Below are 17831 nucleotides of genomic sequence, written 5' to 3'. Positions count from 1 at the left end.
ATATATTACTTAGGTAACAGGGTGTATGCAGCGATAAACAAGAGGGCCTATCTTACACAAGGTGGAAGGCAAGGAGCAACCTCTAAGGTCCATACATACATCATGACACACATGTAACAATATTCACACATGCATACACACATAAACATGCACATACTTATCATGTTTATTTGTTCACACAAACATATACAGAGAGAGAGAGAGAGAGAGAGAGAGAGAGAGAGAGAGAGAGAGAGAGAGAAGAAAGAAAAGGCTGAAGCTCTACACATCCTGACTCAAACTTTGCATCAGCTCTGAGCCAGAACCACACAATCCAGCTGGTCCCACATGCATAACCAACAGAAATTGTTAGTCATAAAAGCTTGGTTATTTTTTAAACTACTAGATTTTGGAATAACTTATTACATAGCTTTATACAAATTGTTACACTGAACATGCTATAAATTGAGATTTCAACATGCATTACCTAATCTAAGTCACTTGAGACAAAAAATAGTCAAATGTTCTTAGTGACCTAGAGGGATATTTTCATCAGCAAAAATGAAGAATAATCATTAGAAATGTAAATATTTAACAAGAAATTACCTCTAGACAGGCCATACATGTGTCAGAGACTAGGCATTTACCACACCCATATCTCCTTTTTTTCTTCATGGACATAATCCTGGACAAACACAGCCTCCATTGCAATTCATCTTGGTAATAATGACAGCTGACCAAATGAATGCGAATATCTCCCACAAAATTCTCCAAGCCTTCCTATCTTCCTGCTAGCAATTGACAACTAGAGTGGGCATGGAAGACACACGATAACAGATCCTCCTGAGCAAATATGGGGTAAACATCTCCCTAACCAAGGCAATGGAGGACTCTCATTGTCAATGCAGTCTTGTAGGTCACAGGAAGCTTCACCTGGTGACCACACTGGGGAGGAACATGAGCAGTGACTAGCTGGTTTATAACCACATTAGCAAGGAATTGATACACATCATTGTTCACAGTTAGTCATTTGGACCCATCTAAGTGCAAAGAAGCTGGGGAATACAGTCCTGGTTTATACAGAAGCTTTGTGGCAACAACTGCACAGCCAAAAGGGGGGTGGGGAGATGTGTCTTTTCTACATTTTGGGCTGACCCAATCCCCAAGTTAAAGTCTGATCTTCATATTGCTTACACTTCCTACACTAACACCCCTAAAATGCACAATCTTCTTCACAGGGTTAAGATGGCTCTTCATGTGATCTGACAAACTGTAAACAAAATGTAAGTTATGCTGCATGTAAAGTACAGGAGGATGGAACAGGGACATGGCAACCACGAGAACTCCTCTTCTCGTAGTTACTGGTCATGAAAGTGCTGGGGTTTTGCCAGGCAGGATCTATGCAGCTCTTCTGTGTGAGGTGTAGGTAATTCCCTTTTCTGGCCCTTTTCTGCTTTCTGGAATGCACTTGATTGCCAACTGTTTTTCTAGGTGCCTTAGGAAGTCTATTGTCTTTAATTCTCTAGAACCATATCTATATGGTTATTTAGGAGCAGCTTTGCTTGAAGGCGGAATGTATTTCCCAGTCTGCTTCCTACTAGCATAACACTGGTAAACAGTTGTTTTCTGAAGTCCAAATGGGCAGAAGGCCATGGCTTGACAGCAAAGTTTCTTCATACCTGTGTTTGCATCACTTCTTTTCTGTCAGCCCGTGCTCACAATCAAATTTTCTTTTCTCCGGACCTGAATTATCTTTCTGACTCGAGAGCTTCCCATTCTCAGCTTAATGATTCTCTTTTTAGATTGTACTCATCAGCTCTGACTCCAGAATGACCTATAACATAAGGTTTCATGTGATGGAGTTTTGAACCTTGGTCTTTCAGCCTCATGTCTCACTATTTAGAGTCTAGCACTGGTCGTCCCAGCCCCTTTCATTCCATCTGCTACCAGGAACTTCTCTTCTGAACTCATCATTTATGGAAGATATTGTTGAAGGCAGGTGCAGGCTCTGCTTTCTTCTTGCTCTGCTGCACTGGTTTCCTGCCATAGAGCCACTTAGCATGAAAGACCCCAGCATACTTGCTTAGCCTAACGCCATTTTGAGTAAGGCCTGAAAAGCACGGGGAAAGTTCAGTTAGAGGACATGGGCACAGGAACAAAAGAGGTATCTACGGTCGGCCACCTGGCCCCAGAACAGGGTACTATAGGTCAGAAAAACAACTTGTAACCAAGTCAACAGGCGTGTTGAGCTTGGGGAAAAACCACGAGCTGTCCTGAGTTTGAACCTGGCCTCATTTGAATCGTCCAATCAGAACCCTGTAAACCATGCTCCTCGTGCTCCTGCTGCCCGACCCTATAAAAACCCTCCACTCCAGCCCGTCGGCGCGCCAGTCTCTTGAGCTTCTTGAGTGACTGTGTTGCCCCGGGTACCCGTGTTCCTGAATAAAGCCTCTTGCTGTTTGCATCTGACTTATGGTCTCGGTGTGATCTCTGGGCGAGGGTCTCTCCAGAGGGAAGACTACCTTCGGGGGTCTTTCAAGCAGGAGTGGGTACTGGTGAATAGTTTATTTAATTATACAGAAGAAAATGAGATCAATTCGTAGCAATTTTTCTTTTTCTTTTTTTCTTTCTTATTTATTTAGTTTTATTTTGTATTACTATTGTTTCTTTTGAGACAGGGTTTCTCTGTGTATTCCTGGCTGTCCTGGAACTACAATTTTTCTTAATATTATTTGTATTCCAAAGCAGTTTTTGATAGTTTGTCAAGGTAAAATAAAAGTCAAAGTTAAATTGAAGTATATGAACTCTGCAGTCTGGGTAAATGAAGAGAAGTCTTTTGCCAGAGTGATAATGCCACACAATCTTTTAGGTTTCAATACTGCAAGTGTAGAGGAAAGAGTGGGGAGAGGAGAAGGAGAAGGAGGAGAAAGAAGGGGAGGAGGAGGAGGAACATAGGGGATTTCAAGCAAACAAAAGGACTTTGTTCAACTTCCATATGACAAAATTCTTCTATTCAAAGAATAACTGGATTTGCTGCCACAGAACAGATGATTGGAGCTCTAACTACTCAAGATCTGGGGAATTTGAATACAAAGGATTCTACACAGGATGCTCTGGAATTAAGCAAAGACAATTTTTTACATTTTTTCTCTTATGAAGAAAAATGTTAGAGGGATGTTAGCAATGATGGAAGCATGATACACTGGAGTCATTCTAGTATGACACTTGTATGTAAAATGATGATAAGCATAACTATGGTCATGAAAGAAAAGGAGAAAGAAAGGAAAAGAATGGAAAGGGGCAGGATAAAAGAATCATGAAGAAAATAGACAGGAGGAACAGGGAAAAGAAAAACTGTCTATCAATGGGGTAAATTTAAGGTTCATCAACATCCCACAAGGCAAATATCATCACACTACAGACAATGAAACTATGGCTCAGACAAGTGGACAAGAGAAGAGAAGAACAGGCATTCAAACTTGAAGACATGTGTCTTCTTGGTTCTGACACTCTTATTGTATCATGTGCTGTTAAGACTGTGCAAGATACACTACATGAATGCAAAATACTTGGCATAAAGTAATCATTCACTTATGGCTATCTCTCCTTGGATTCCATACTGCAGACTGTATAAGGCCTATATGTACTATTTCACACATCAGAAACGTGACTGTATTTTATTTTTAGCACTGAAGAAAAAATGTCTATGTAGGTTTATTTGAACCACTTTAGTACTGATAACTATAGAGTAAAATAGCATAAATAGATTTTTCTGACTTGGATAATAGTTCTTCTAACTTTGAATAAAAACCAATTTGTTAGTGAAAAAATCCTAAATTTTCATTTTCTACTGCTTAGCATTATATATAGTTTTAGGGGATCATTTAACATTTTTAGCTTTAGGTTTTCATTCATTGTTAGAAATCAAATAGTAATAAGCAACTTGTAAAAGTAAGGCGAAAATTAACTAAGATAAAGCTTCAATCTAAAAGCACAAGTTGGGGACTTGAAAAAAGAACTTCTTGCCGTCTATGAGCTAAAAGCATAGGCACTAGCTTCATACCCAGACTGCTATATAATAATACAACAAAATAATATATATATATATATATATATATATATATATATATATATATAAAATCTTAAAACTGTGATAGCTTACATTTTTAATTATCTTTCACAAAAATTGCTAGAATATGTCTTTTGTGGAGAGTCTTTAGAAAAACGTTCTTTTGACCTACTCTAAAAATATTAAATAGATGGCGCTGCCATTTGAGAGCATAAAGGATTTTACGTTTATTGATGTAATATGCTTGAAAAAGACAGAGATGTTAGAAATGACATCAGTCATCAACGGCTTTTGGCATAGTCCCAACTCTCCCGTATTTCAGCATGTAATGAAACCATGTTTATTGGCTTGCACAGGGTGCTATATCCAGCTGAGATGATAAGTTGTATGGGGATGGATTATCTGCTTGCTACCTTGCAAACTCCCTTACTCCCCGGTTTTGTTAACAGCAACATCTATAAAGAGGAGCAACATCATACCAAGACCCTGAGACTATCACTTCTGTGACCTGCAAGGACGATATTGAAAGAAGACTATGGAATTTTTCTTTCTTAACTCCTCCTGCATGATCATAGTTAGTTAACAACGCAAACAGCATTCTAGAAGTTTATATGTGGAAATAACTAGATTTTTCTTCTTAATGATGAGCAAGAATCTTGATTTGGTTTTTCTTTTAAAACAGTGAAAAGTGTGTGTGTGTGTGTGTGTGTGTGTGTGTGTGTGTGTGTGTCCTTACTTCCAATTCTTTTTTTAGAATCAACTGACCTTGGCAACACTTATACATAATAAGGATGCAATTCTACTTAATAACACAAAAGGAAATAGATATCATTTATTTATTATCATTCAACATTCAGTTGAAAAGGTTAAAAGAGAAAATATAATGTAATTCAATATTTACTTTTATGAGGATACAAGGAAGCCTTGAGAGAATGTATAAGGAGTGAAAGAAGTCCTAAATGAATGCATATTTTGACATAGGCACAGGCATGTCAAGGACCAAGGACTTGGACCCATGGGAAACTGGGAAAGCCATTCCCCTGGTCAAGATCAGAAAAACAAAGCCTTGATCCAAGTACTACTGTTCACACACACACAAAAGGCAAAGTTCTTGGTTCAAGTACTAGTGTTTACAAATGATTAACTAGTGTGTGTATAAACTAGCAATTGCAGCTTCCTTGTCCTGGATGCCTACAGCTGGAGACTGCTCACAATGTCCTCCTATAGGGACTAGCTAATTCCTTTCCTTCTTCTGGACACAACAAACATGATGAGGTTCTGGGTTGTTTTGATAGTTGTGTCACTCTATCCATCGAAGTGCAGGTAGCCCACCAGACCCCAGCTTGTCTATACGTATGTCTTTATGCATGTCCTTTCTTCTTTGCCTCGCAACCCCTACTTAGATTTCCTAGTCTGGTCAAGGCACTGAGCTATACTGGCTGAGGTATACAATCTTAGATTTTTCAGATGGGTGTTCTTAAAAAACATCATGTAATTCATACTCTAAATTCAATACCAAGTAATTTAGAGAAATCTACATAGCATTCACTATTTCATACATACCAAGCAAAATTAATAAGACATAGTTCAATGATAAGGTAGTAAGGAGAATGCTACACTTGACTTGGAGGTAAATATTACCTTTATTTTTTTCTTTAGATAATTTTAAAAATAATTTTAAATGACCAAATATGTATAATATTAGACTTCAATAAAAGCTGAGCACAGTAAAAACATCTCAATAAATATTTTTATTTCAAATTGATAGGACACATTATTACCATATAAGGCAGCAAATGCCAAGAGAAAAAAGCCCATCATCTTCCATGACTGCCTTTATAATATCAAAAAATACACAATCAACATCAAATACTTTCATTTGGCAAGAACAGTAGGATGAAAAGCCAGGAAAGAATCACAGAGACATACACAGCAGAGGAAGATCCATCTTTGTCTCCTTACTCAAATTGGTTTGCAGTCTGTGTAAGAAGCAATCAGAGCAGTGAGATGTGAGACCACAGGGGAGTCCCTACACTTGGGAGCCAAAGACAGTGCTGTCCACATTTCTAGGGAAGAAAATATTAATTCAAGATAAAATAATTTATAAACATTCCACACACTTATGAGCTTGTAATTGAAAGGTTAAAAATAAATCAAAAAGCATTTGTAGGGCTCTGAACAAACAAAACAGGTTTATGTTCTTACAGCATTTCATTCTGAGGTTGATTCCAAATTCTTTATTAGTTACCCATGGAAGACTTCTTGTTCACAAAATTAACGTTAAGGCATGCCAAATTCCAATAAGATGATTAGTCTAACAATAGCTTATGAATATTAAGGTTCTGTATCTATAAAACATACCCTAACATATATACAGTCTTCTACACAGCAACCTGCATACTTAACTAACAAAAGCCATGATTATGCTTTTAAGTTAAGTCATAGATTTTTGGAAGCTATTCCGTGTGTTTGCACTAGCACCTTCCCTTTTGATAATGCTGATGTCAGTGAAGCAAATCAATTCCAAAGTTATATGCCCATAAAAAACTAAAAGAGAGATTTTATAGAATATTATGTGGACCATAAAATGATATAGCTGAAAAGAGCCTGCAAGTCAACACTGTTAATTATCCATCTTACAAGTTACTGAGAAAAGCCTATTGAGACTTCATTTTAATTCTCATCATGGTCACTGTTTATGCCCAGTTTGAGAAAAGCTGAAGCCATTCCAGAAAACTGTAAGGATGTGTCTTGTTTTGTGGTGCATTTAGATCTAGGGGATGACATTGCATCTTGCTGCCACACGGGAACCGTTGACAAGCGTTGCGACTCTCTTTTGTCAGGCTACATTTTTGTGGGAGCTTGAGTTGCTGCAGTAGAATCAGATATTCAGACTGGGAAAATCTTCTAACAGATACATAGGTGTTCTCCCTGTTGCTTTGACCATTAATCCAGATAAGAGTTTCATATATGTGTACACACTTGAGAGAAAAAGACCAGAATGTTCATTGTGTAATTGCTTAGAATGCTTTCTTATTATAAAGAAACTTAAAAGAAAGAATGTGTGTGTGTGTGTGTGTGTGTGTGTGTGTGTGTGTGTGTGTGTGTGTGTGTGTTCAGATCCTTAATTCTTGATATAAAATTATCATGGTGCACTTTCACTAATTTGATTTCACTCTAGGGACAAAGGAAGTGAGGCACAAAAATGTTGGTATGGCAGTTTGTTTACATTTGAGCCTTGAAAGGACATGTGCTAGCCAGGGTCAAACTGGGCTAGAAACAGATTTTTAAAAAGGGAGATGATGGGCTCAGGTAGTTTAAGCTTTTGATATCAAGGTAAATATCTGGGTATTGCAGAATTAAGGGACCCAGCAGTCACATGGGTGAAAACACCCAGGCCAGAGAGAACTTGATGGTTCCCAGCTGCCTGCTGTTCTTCTAAATCATAGATCAGATACCTAGCAAGAAGGTGGGAAAGACAACAGCTTCTCATGAAGGGGCCAGCATGTCACATTGCATGGTCTCATCAGGCGCTCCAAATGGCCGGCAGGGAAAGAACATTCCAAAGAGCCACACAAACTCTACAGCAGTTTCCAATGCCCCGCAAGGGGACAGATTATCAGAAATATTAGGAAGCCTACACTGTCCGTTAATTGCGTGAAGCTTCCACAGATAACAACTGGCACCATGTGGAAGAGATTGCCACAAAACCCAAGAAAGATCCAAGGTCAACAGCATTGCCTCAGTCTATTCAATGTCTTGTTTCTCACATGTCCAGGCCAAAGAAATTCTAGTACCCAAACCGCTTTGGATTGTATTGAGATCAATGGTGCCAAAAGTTCAGAATGTTTCTTTGTCGGTATTACCTTTATTTTTATTGTTATTTTCTTGCAGTGCAGAGGGCTTGACTCAGGGTCTCACACATGCTAAGCAAGCGCTGTACCCTGAGCCATGTCCATATTCCTCAGCTTCATTTTAAAATCAAGAAATCATCTCAAAGACAGGCACTAACAGAAGGGATGAGGGCAACACAAATATTATGCCTGGGGGGAAGCAGATAAAGGTAATTATTAGAATTACATCAGCACAGCCTAAAGAAAGCGTCCGGGTGATTTTCTCAATTGGTCCCTTTGGGTGTAATGGCCTTCCCTCGTATCACCAGAACCTTGTGTCATGCTCTCTGTGTTTGAGCAGTTTGAGATAATGTGGAAATGAGCATTTGCCTACTTTCAATTTAGAATCTTCTTTTCTGAAAAGGCATTTTAAAAAGTGCTGCCTTTAGAGTATATCTATACCATTTAGCAGCATAGTGAGTTCATTAACTTTTCTTGTACTGAAGAACTCTGGCTTTTTTTCTTATCATTAGTTTTATAGGATTGAAAGGACAGCCTTCATGTTTAATTTCAAGCTCATCAAGAATGGAAAATTGAACCACAAATTAGTGCTGTTTTATTTGCTATGAAACTAATTAATCATGATTTACAAATAGATAAAAACAAAATTCAGAGATCTCATATAAATAAACATGAATAGTTTATTGTTTTTCTGAGAAAGTCTCACTCTATATTCCAGGCTGTCTTGGAACCCACTATGTAGTCTAAGCTGGCCTTGACCTTGCCTTGATCTTCCTGCTTCAGCCTCTCAAGTCTCAGAATCAAGGCATGACTCACCAGGCCTGGATTAAACTGGTTTAAATTTTATTTTACAAATTTTGTTGTTGCAGTTTGAACCCAGCTCAGATCTACTCACTCATGGAGATAGATTACTCCCTTCTTACTGCAACATCTCCAAAGCAGTTCCTCAAGCAGACTAGGAATCAAAAAATGAATAAACATCCAGAAGGTAAAGTTTAAACTTCTGGGAAAATGCCTTCAGCACAGACGACCTGAGAGTCACAGAGACACAAAGCACAAAAGACTAGCTACAATAATCAAAATATATGTTCTTTCTTCTGCTTCGTGTCTCAGTAAGCCAGCACTTCATGGTCAAGTACTTTATTCTACAGAGTGAGGCAATGAGGCTACATATACAGTTTCCACACTTTTCTTACTTTTCCCTAAGAATTCTTTGATGTGCTTGCCATCCCTACCTCATCCTCCACTACTGTGTTTTCCTTTAACTTGTTAAAAGGTAACTCAACAAACTGCTCTGATATCCACAAGAACTCATTCATATAGATACACAAACTCATATAGTTCACCCACATCCCTCAGTAAAAACACAGGTGTCTACATTAGACTTTGTTAAGCCTAAGAATCTCCAACAAAATTCCTTTCTCACTAGCTCATCCTTTCATTCACATCCATTCCTGGCTCCAGTCCTTTTTAAGAATGAACTCATTTTATACTAATAAAACACCTAAGTGGAAGGGTGTGAGTCACTTCAAGGAACATCAGTGCAATACAGATCTTGCTTAGGCTACATTTTCCATCTCTTTCCTGACCACCTTGTCCACAGAACCTCTCATAGACTAAACACTTCACTTTATGAGGGGAGAACATGGTCCTCAAGGGTCCAAAGTAGGATTTCAGGATGATCTCCAGACCTTGTCAAGTGGAGTCAGGATAGTGATGAACACAACTCCCACTAAATTAATGAGTTTGATTTTTCTCTTTACAATATAAGATTTTGGCTATAGGTTTAAGGACTTTTTAAGTAATGACTTATACTAGGCATAGTTCCCAGGAGTCTAGCTGCAATTATACTGGAGGTTTTCTCCAAACCACCACCACAAAACATCACCTGGGGAGCATACCAGGCCTGCTCATGACTTAGACCTGTCTAAATGTTTGGCTCCCAGAAGATATGTTTTTAAAGTGTAATCCTTTGCCACACATGTATGAGAAGTAAAGATTTCAAGGGGACAGGTCATCAGGCTGAAGGCAAATCCACAAGGAAACAAAGTATGTATCAACAACTACTCTACTTCATTGGGGAAAAAAAGGCTTCAGGAAAACACCTTATGTTAACAGTTAACCTCACGTGGGTCTGAAGATGACTTACATAATTTTCTTTGTAAGAAGGTACATATTAATGACATAGTTGTCATTTCTAAACACAGTAATATTTTAAAATATAGTACTTTATAGCTTTTAAAAAATAACCATTATCTTTAAGTTTCAAAACATTCACACTCCCAAAGTCTACATTTTAGTGTTTAGTCAAATTACAGGAATAAAATTTTAGCAAGAAAATGGAAAAGCACTTTGGGAATTAAACGTAAGGTTTGCTATTTAATTAGTGCTTGTGTTTCACAGAATAGATTGCCACATGATCCCATTGTGCGGGAGCCCTTCTAGTACCTAATAATAATATCCATGTTTATGTAAAAAGAAAACACTTGTATATTAGGTCAGTGGAAGTATTTTGTTATAGAAATAGAAATTCATAGTCATTACAGGTGAATTCGTTTTCAGTTTGCAGTAAGTCAGGAATAGATGGCCATGGTTTCTTTTACATCTTACACAGGTTTTCTTAATAAAAGATCCATGGAAACAGAACACTGGCTGGCTTCTGGGATGTGGAAAATGACAATAACAACAACAAAGGATAACTTTTCTTGCCAAACAAATAAAGGACACCGGTGATTTAATTTTTTCACATCAAACATATAGCTGTCTCTCAAGAAGTTCAGAATTAACTCTGTACAGCAAGGGCATCTTCCTCCACCAAGGACAGTTCCAAGGTGTTTTCATTAGTGCTGGTTTTCATCCGGAAGTTGAAAGAACCGTAGAGTTTTGCAGACTCTTTGGAAGAGGCAAATCTGTTTCGACGATAGAGTTCCCCCTTCCACATAGACATCATCAGCAAGCACGAGAGGACGACTCCCCCGAGTGTGAGGAGGCAGAGCCCAGCTATCACACAGCGGTCCAGGTGTGCTCCTAGCCTGGCACTCTCCTTTTCTAGGCGCTCCATCTCCCGGGCTGCCACGGTATTGGGATCCACTGTCACCTCCCGAGGGACAATGTAAGAAATGATCACCAGCAAGATACCAGTGACCAAGAACAAGATGGCACTGATGAAACCATAGTCTATGGACTTCCCTGAAGATGTAGCTTCTGAGCTTGTGTCGTCCTCATCTTCAGATATCAACGACATGGCAGCCTCACGGGACCACTCATTAGGGTTTCCCCAGCCGAGATCGCCAGGGTGATGACTGCCTTTTGCTGATGGGGATCTCTGACTTCTCTGTTCTAAGTTGACATTCTCATCCACATAAGAAAAAGACGTTTCTAGTTCCTGGCTGCAACAATTGCAGACTTTACGGTCTGCCATTACTTGGCTGTTCCCTGAGTCAGGAGGTCCTGGCGGGAAAAAGCTTGGCTGAATAGCATTGTCTTGGAGCAAGGAAGTTGGGGGTGCTGGAGAAGAGCTAAGTCTAGACACTTCCACTACAGCTGCTCCTGGTGTGGATGTAGAGTTTTTCTGAGAGCCAAGAGCCTCTCTGATGGCTGCTTCCTCTCCCTGGTCACCAAAAGTCCCCCCTGAACTCCAGTCCACAGCATTGCACAGGTCCTCTGGTCTATTCCTCTTAGTCAGGGAGTGGAGCTCCATGGGAGCTGGCTAGAATTCCTGTAGCACTTTTCAGAAATTCTTCCAGTGGCAACACAGTTAGATAAGAACCCGGCAGAATCTAAGCCCGTGCTATAGAGAGGCCTGCTCCTCTGGTCCCCATGTCCTTTATAGTCATGGCTGGTTAAGGACACCTTAGCCTCAGTTCCTCATGAGAGGGACACACATAAGAAAGGGAACCAGGTGGCAGAAGAGTGTGGAAAGGGCAAATCTTCTGACTTGTCACAGGGTTAGCAGGAGAAACTCAGGTCGGGGAGAAAAGGAGCAAGGAGGAAGTGGCAGTATCTCTGGAGAGAGCACACTGCCGTCACCAAGCCAAATTTATCCAGGGACTCACACGTTCCCGTGACAGAATCCCTCAAACGAGAAGGCAAGTTTCCTGTAGAAAGACACAAATGAGAAAGACAGAGCCCTCTTTAGCAGAGCTGCCGGATTTCTGGAGTTCTCTAGCAAGTGCGGACTTCTTTACAATTCAATTAGAGTGCATGTTTACACTCCAGTTCGGAACAGATTCTAATACAGATTAGCTTTAATGAATGTATGCCCCTATCAGCTGGTGTGGTTGAATCAGCATCTTGACTTAGCAGCTATGAAGTGAATGAAAAGGATGACTTAAATCAGCCAGTGACCAAAAGAGGAATCAGGACTAGGGATTCTCTTATTCATGTATCTAGTAACTAACTACACACAGCCCTGGGCCCTGTGTTAATATAGCCTTATGCTCTTCTACTCTGTTTAAGTCCACTCCCTGTTCCACGGGGGCAGTTTACACATTTCACTATGGTCTTCTGCAAAACACAGTGAGCCAGTCCACTTCACACGTATGTACTACGTGTTCCCATCGAGTGCCTGCTGCTCCCACTCACAAAGTCTTGGTGGGTCTGAGTTACTTCTCCGCCCTACAGTTTGCTAACATACAAGGACAAGGAAGTAGTAGCTCCCCAGACATGTTCACAAACACGATGTACAAGTAAGTTGAGGGGGTAAAAAATAATGATAAACAAATAGCATTGAATGGAGACAAAGAAGGCAGAAGCAGTTTCCAGAGCTACAGCTGAAGCTCTGCATCCACGGCACTCCCTCACCTCTGCTCGCCTTGATGCCATGGAACTCTGTGTTGAACAGAAAGCCAGGAAGCCATCTATCTGCCCATCTACTACTCCCTCTGCTAGCTTCCTGGGGAATAAAAATTCACTCTCGATTCTCAATAAATACAGGGGGCTTAGTGAAGGGCTCCCTTTGTTTTTATTTCAGTCCAGAGTGGTGATTAACTTTAACCCGTGGCTGGAGGATTATGAATCAAAATCCCCAACTCCAGCAGCTGGTAACAGAGGTACACAAGCAAGCCTCGCCTAAGACAGCCAGGCAACTCACAGAAGAGAAAAGAAAATCGACATGTTTTCTGCTGTACTTCCAAGTCCCCCACCCTCGTGTCCACTGAAAATACAAAAAGTGAACCAACAACAAACACAAAACAAACCCACAGTGCTAAGTGCAAAAAACCATAACTGAATCAGTTTTCCTTCAGCAAGTGGACAAGCCCCTACTGAAGAATCCTTCAATGAAGGAAGTGATGGGAACCGGTTTCATCAATTACCGAAAAGAAACACTCACAGATGGATCCCTCAGGCATGAGTCGCTCTGATTAACCTTTGGCACAATTAACTAATCATATTAGACTCCTTTAGATAAAATCGGCAGGGTCCCTTACGAGACTTCCAATTTATAACAAAGCAGAGAGATTAATCCTCTCTCTCTCTCTCTCTCTCTCTCTCTCTCTCTCTCTCTCTCTCTCTCTCTCTCTCTCTCTCTCTCGGAAGAGAGTGGGCTCGATTAGAGACTCACTAACTGTACAGTTGATTTGCAGATCTGTATTCTCAGGTTTCCAGCCTCAGTGGATGACGGATAATCTCAGGGGACCAGCCAAAGGTCTCTTCTTCCCTCCCCCTATTTTTCCCCACTCTGATCTGTTTAAAAGCCCAGTTAATGAGATTGCACCTCCAAAGCAGTGGGCAGCGTTTTCCCTAGTCCGCTGATCCTCAGTTAAAGGCAGTAAAATATGGACAGAACTGACAGGGACAAGGCTAGTCCGCAGGAGACCACCTAAGGATGTGGGATGCGGAATGCAGGATGAGCGCACTGCACTCGGTTTATAGGACCCGCTGCTAGCACCCGGCAGGGGAGCCCCCAACAGGCTGCGGGATCAATCAGTTCTCCTGGCGAACTCTTGGCCCATCAAGGCACCTGCAGTCTGGCTGCGGCCGCTGAGGTCCTTGCAGGCACCTAGAGCGGGGAGTGGGGATGCGTGCCCCAGCTCCTTTTAGCTCCAGGCTCCGATTCTCTCTCTCTCTCTCCACTCCGCTTGCTTCTTCCCCATCCCACTCTCTGCCACTCACCTTCTGCTTCGGCTACCGGGTGAAGCTGGAGCGGGAGCAGCACTCGCGTCCGCGTGGCTCCCTGAGAAAGTCCGCTATTCCCCAGCCGCAGCACTTGTAGCCAGTGTTCCCTGCTGGGTTCCGCTGGGTGGGCGGTGCCCGCCGAGTCCGGCTGGGCGGGGCAGGGCGGGGCGGGGCGGGGTGCTCCCTTTTGCTGAGCATCCCGGGAGATGTAGTTCAGAAGAGGTCCTTACATTCCTCCCCTTCGCTTTGTCCGGTACCTCCAGGATTTTGTTCTTCTGGAAAATAGTTACTTCCATCCACGCATTTACCTGCTTGGACCTTCAAGCTCTGGCCTCTCTAAGATGAGTGTGTTTCCCTTTCCTCCCCATGCCCGCCCCGCCCGCCCCCCACCCCATCCTCCCAGCCACAAGTGCAGCCACAGGATTCAGGAGGAGGACTGGGGAAACAAACTTTACGTTTAGTTGCAACCGTGTGCCAAGCAATTTGCATACTTTGTCATATTTAATAGTCAAAACACATTTTCAAAGTAGTTTTTTTTTTCAATCTTTTTAAGACGAGGAAGAAGACCCACAGGAATTCAGTGCTTCCCCCGCCCAAAACCAAGATTACAAACTCAATAATTAGTAGCTTTTGAAATAGTATGCAGAGTGTGGTTCCAAAGTCATCGCCTTTCCCGTAAAATAGGCAGCACTGAGAACACCAAGAGTAACAGTGTCCTGTTCTCCAGTTGAACCCCTGCATTTACGGTTACATCTTGTATCTGCTGAAGGTATACGAAATTAGAAAATTGGAGAACAAAAGCAGTGTTCTTTATTGCCAGGCCCTTTTCTACATATTTTATTTAGCTCATTTAAGGCATTCAACTTTAGAGGTACTGTAACAGTCCTCAGCTTTACAGAATATCTGGATTATAAAACAGTAGTCAAACCCACATCGTTGGTATTCAATAAATTCTAAGTATTATGCTATACTAACTGACTGCGGGTGGGCAGAGCGCGAGAGAAGGGTCAGGTTTGGCTAGGAAAATTTATGGTTGAAACTCCTGAGGTTGTGGCTCTCAAGATAGGACAAGCTAACTTCTTTAGGTAACAACGCCCCCCCCCCTTTTTTTAACAAGAGCAGGCTTTAACATCCTACAGCAGCACATCTTGGAAATGTGCGTTTTGTGGACCATCTCCAGTTGTCCGGCAACACCTCTGGAGTGATTTACGATCATTGATTGATTCCATCTAAGGAGCAAAGGATGACAGTATCTGTGGCATTTTCTGCTTGCAAGAGGTTCACATCAATGCTGCAGTCACTTGAGAGACAGGTCAGCGTCCTCAAGTGACACAGCAAATGATTACTATCCTATTTATTTTACTTCACAAACATGTGACAAAAGCCATTCCAACGACTCCACAGACTTCTTAAAATCCAGCCTCTTTGAAATCTGTTTGTCCCACAATTTTATTGTAACTCGTTACACTATTAGTTTTGGAAATGCGCGCCATGACTTGCTTGGCTCACTATTCTGTTTCCCAGTGAGAATATATTTTCTCTGTTCCTCTCTCCAACTCATCTTTCCAAGACACACTTGACAACCTTATTTATGAGGGAACCTGTCAGTACTATATATTGGAAAAGGAACCCAGACACACTGTAGGTGTCCACAAGGGGACAACTAAGATGTCAAAAATATCTTGAGCTGTTGTTAGATAAAGAGGTGCAGCGGGGACTTGGGGTATTTAATCAAAGGAAGATACTGGGGCAGTATAAAAACTAGCTTTAGGTTAAAGTTAATAACATCAAATGTATTCCACCTCATGGTTTTATAAGGGAAATTAGAACCAGTGACAGTAATAGTATCTATTAGTGCTAATATGTTACCACTGTAGAGGCTGATACTTTGTAAGGAGTGCAGGGTTTTGCTGCTTTTTTTCATGGAAGTCATGTGTAAGAGGTAAAACACAGGTGTAAACATAGAAGGCTTGTCATGGCAATCACCTCTAGGCTGCAGCAACTTGGGAGCCTACAGGAAAACTTTGTGGGCTCATGGATTAGGTAAGCCATTATCCTCACTTAGACACTGGTGCACCTCAGATGTTGGGGCACACAGACTGGGAAGTTCTGTCAGGTTTAATTAAGAGACTGATTTGGCATTTGATTCAAGTAAGGTCATTCTATTAGTTTGGCATGGAATGTCTCAGAAAGTGAATTATATACTGCTAGAGAGGCTTCATTAAAAAAAAGGCAGAGGCATTTATTAGCAGTGTTAAAGGAGGGATTTGTTTAATTGGATTATGCAACCTCTGTGGTCTCCCTGATGAACTAATTCTAATCTATATGTCTTACATGAGGTATTTCCCATCTAGGCCAGCTCCAGAGGAATCCATATCCTGTAAGTTTGTCAAGGTTGGGATTTTAAATATTTATTAGCCACTATCTTGTGACATTTGTTGACAGTAACTACTAAATGTTGTTTAACCTATGACTTAGGCACTTGAACATTGAATGGCGACTGTGCACACCTAAAATCACTATTGACATGTTGAACATCTTACATGACACAGAAAGTTCAGTCTTTCTCTTTCATTCAGTGAAGTCAGATGTCAAAACTCAATTGAGACTTGAGATGATTATCAGTTATTCTCTCATTTCCCATCATCATCACACTCACATAAAATAAAACAAAGCATTAGACTCCACATTTTCTTTGACATTAAAAAGTTAATTTAGGGGCTGTAGAGATGGCTCAGTGGTTAAGCACACTTGCTGTGCTTGCAGAGTTCAATTCACAGAACCCACATGGCAGCCCACAACCATCCACAGATCCAGGTCTAGGAAACCTGACTCCCTTCTGACCCCCACAGGTCCCAGGTATGCATGTAGCTCACAGACATGCAAGCAAAATGCCGATACACATAAAATAAACTAGGTAAATCCAAGCAAAAATTAAGTTGATTCTTTGTCAATATACCACAAAATTTCCTTCAGAATGTTGTGGAGAAAAATAGTAAAAGAGAATTGACTGAGTTCCTGAAAGATACGAATTGCAAAAATTCCACTGGCTAGTAAAACATTCCCACACCCAGTCTCCATCATGCACTGCCATATCTAAAACATTCCCCAAAGCCTGCTAGAACTTCTTTTCAAGAGTCTTTCTCAGTCAACATCCTAAACTTCTTCCTATTTGACACTATAATGGTATAATTCACTTTCCTTTAAACTGACATTTTACATATGAAAAAGTACTTCATGTATACTTTACACTGCTTTCTATGTGTTCTTCCTTCCAAAATAAAACATAGCTTCCCAGAAAAACAGCCTTTTTTGTTAGAGTCAATGAGCATGACATAATCCAGTATATATCCAACAGCAGGAGATCCACAGTATCTGCTTACAAAGCCATTGGCCTTAATTAAGTCATGGCATTAAGAATCTATATAATAATTTCTATTTTACATAAATTTTAATATGTCTCATATTTACTCTGGTATTGGAGGAACAATCATTATTATGCTAGATTAACTAGTAATAAAATAGATTCTGAGTAAATTGACTAAGTTAAGAGTAGTCCTTGGGGCTGTTAACAACTGTCTCTTGTAGTAATTACAAAGGAAGTCATCAAATTTTCTCTCCTCAGACAAAACGATAAGGACTAATTGCACATAAACGTCCTTAGAGGACTTAATGTTTTCATGAGATGCTGAGCAGTAGAAAAGGGAAAAAGATGATTTCTGGATAGTTAAAGTTTGGAAATAGTCCAAGGAGTATGACTGATTTCATACCTCAAGTCGATGCTTCTAAGTTATAGGAAACTGATGACATCC

The 17831-nt window shown here is 40.6% G+C and overlaps 1 protein-coding gene across 1 annotated transcript; it reads right to left on the bottom strand.

Moving 5' to 3' along the window:
- Window positions 1-8561: 8561 nt before the first annotated feature.
- Tmem74 (transmembrane protein 74) lies at window positions 8562-14136 on the bottom strand. Its single transcript, XM_006978709.4, has 2 exons — window positions 14017-14136; window positions 8562-11999 (listed from the first exon to the last, which is right to left on the bottom strand). The coding sequence occupies exon 2, from the start codon at window positions 11600-11602 to the stop codon at window positions 10685-10687; it is 918 nt and encodes a 305-aa protein (XP_006978771.1). The 5' UTR covers window positions 11603-11999; window positions 14017-14136; the 3' UTR covers window positions 8562-10684.
- Window positions 14137-17831: the final 3695 nt, after the last annotated feature.

This window comes from Peromyscus maniculatus, chromosome 20 (genome assembly GCF_049852395.1).
Source record: "Peromyscus maniculatus bairdii isolate BWxNUB_F1_BW_parent chromosome 20, HU_Pman_BW_mat_3.1, whole genome shotgun sequence".
Lineage (NCBI taxonomy): Eukaryota > Metazoa > Chordata > Mammalia > Rodentia > Cricetidae > Peromyscus > Peromyscus maniculatus.
The sequence above is the reverse complement of the archived record's forward strand: the minus strand, read 5'-3'. Positions and strand labels throughout refer to the sequence as shown.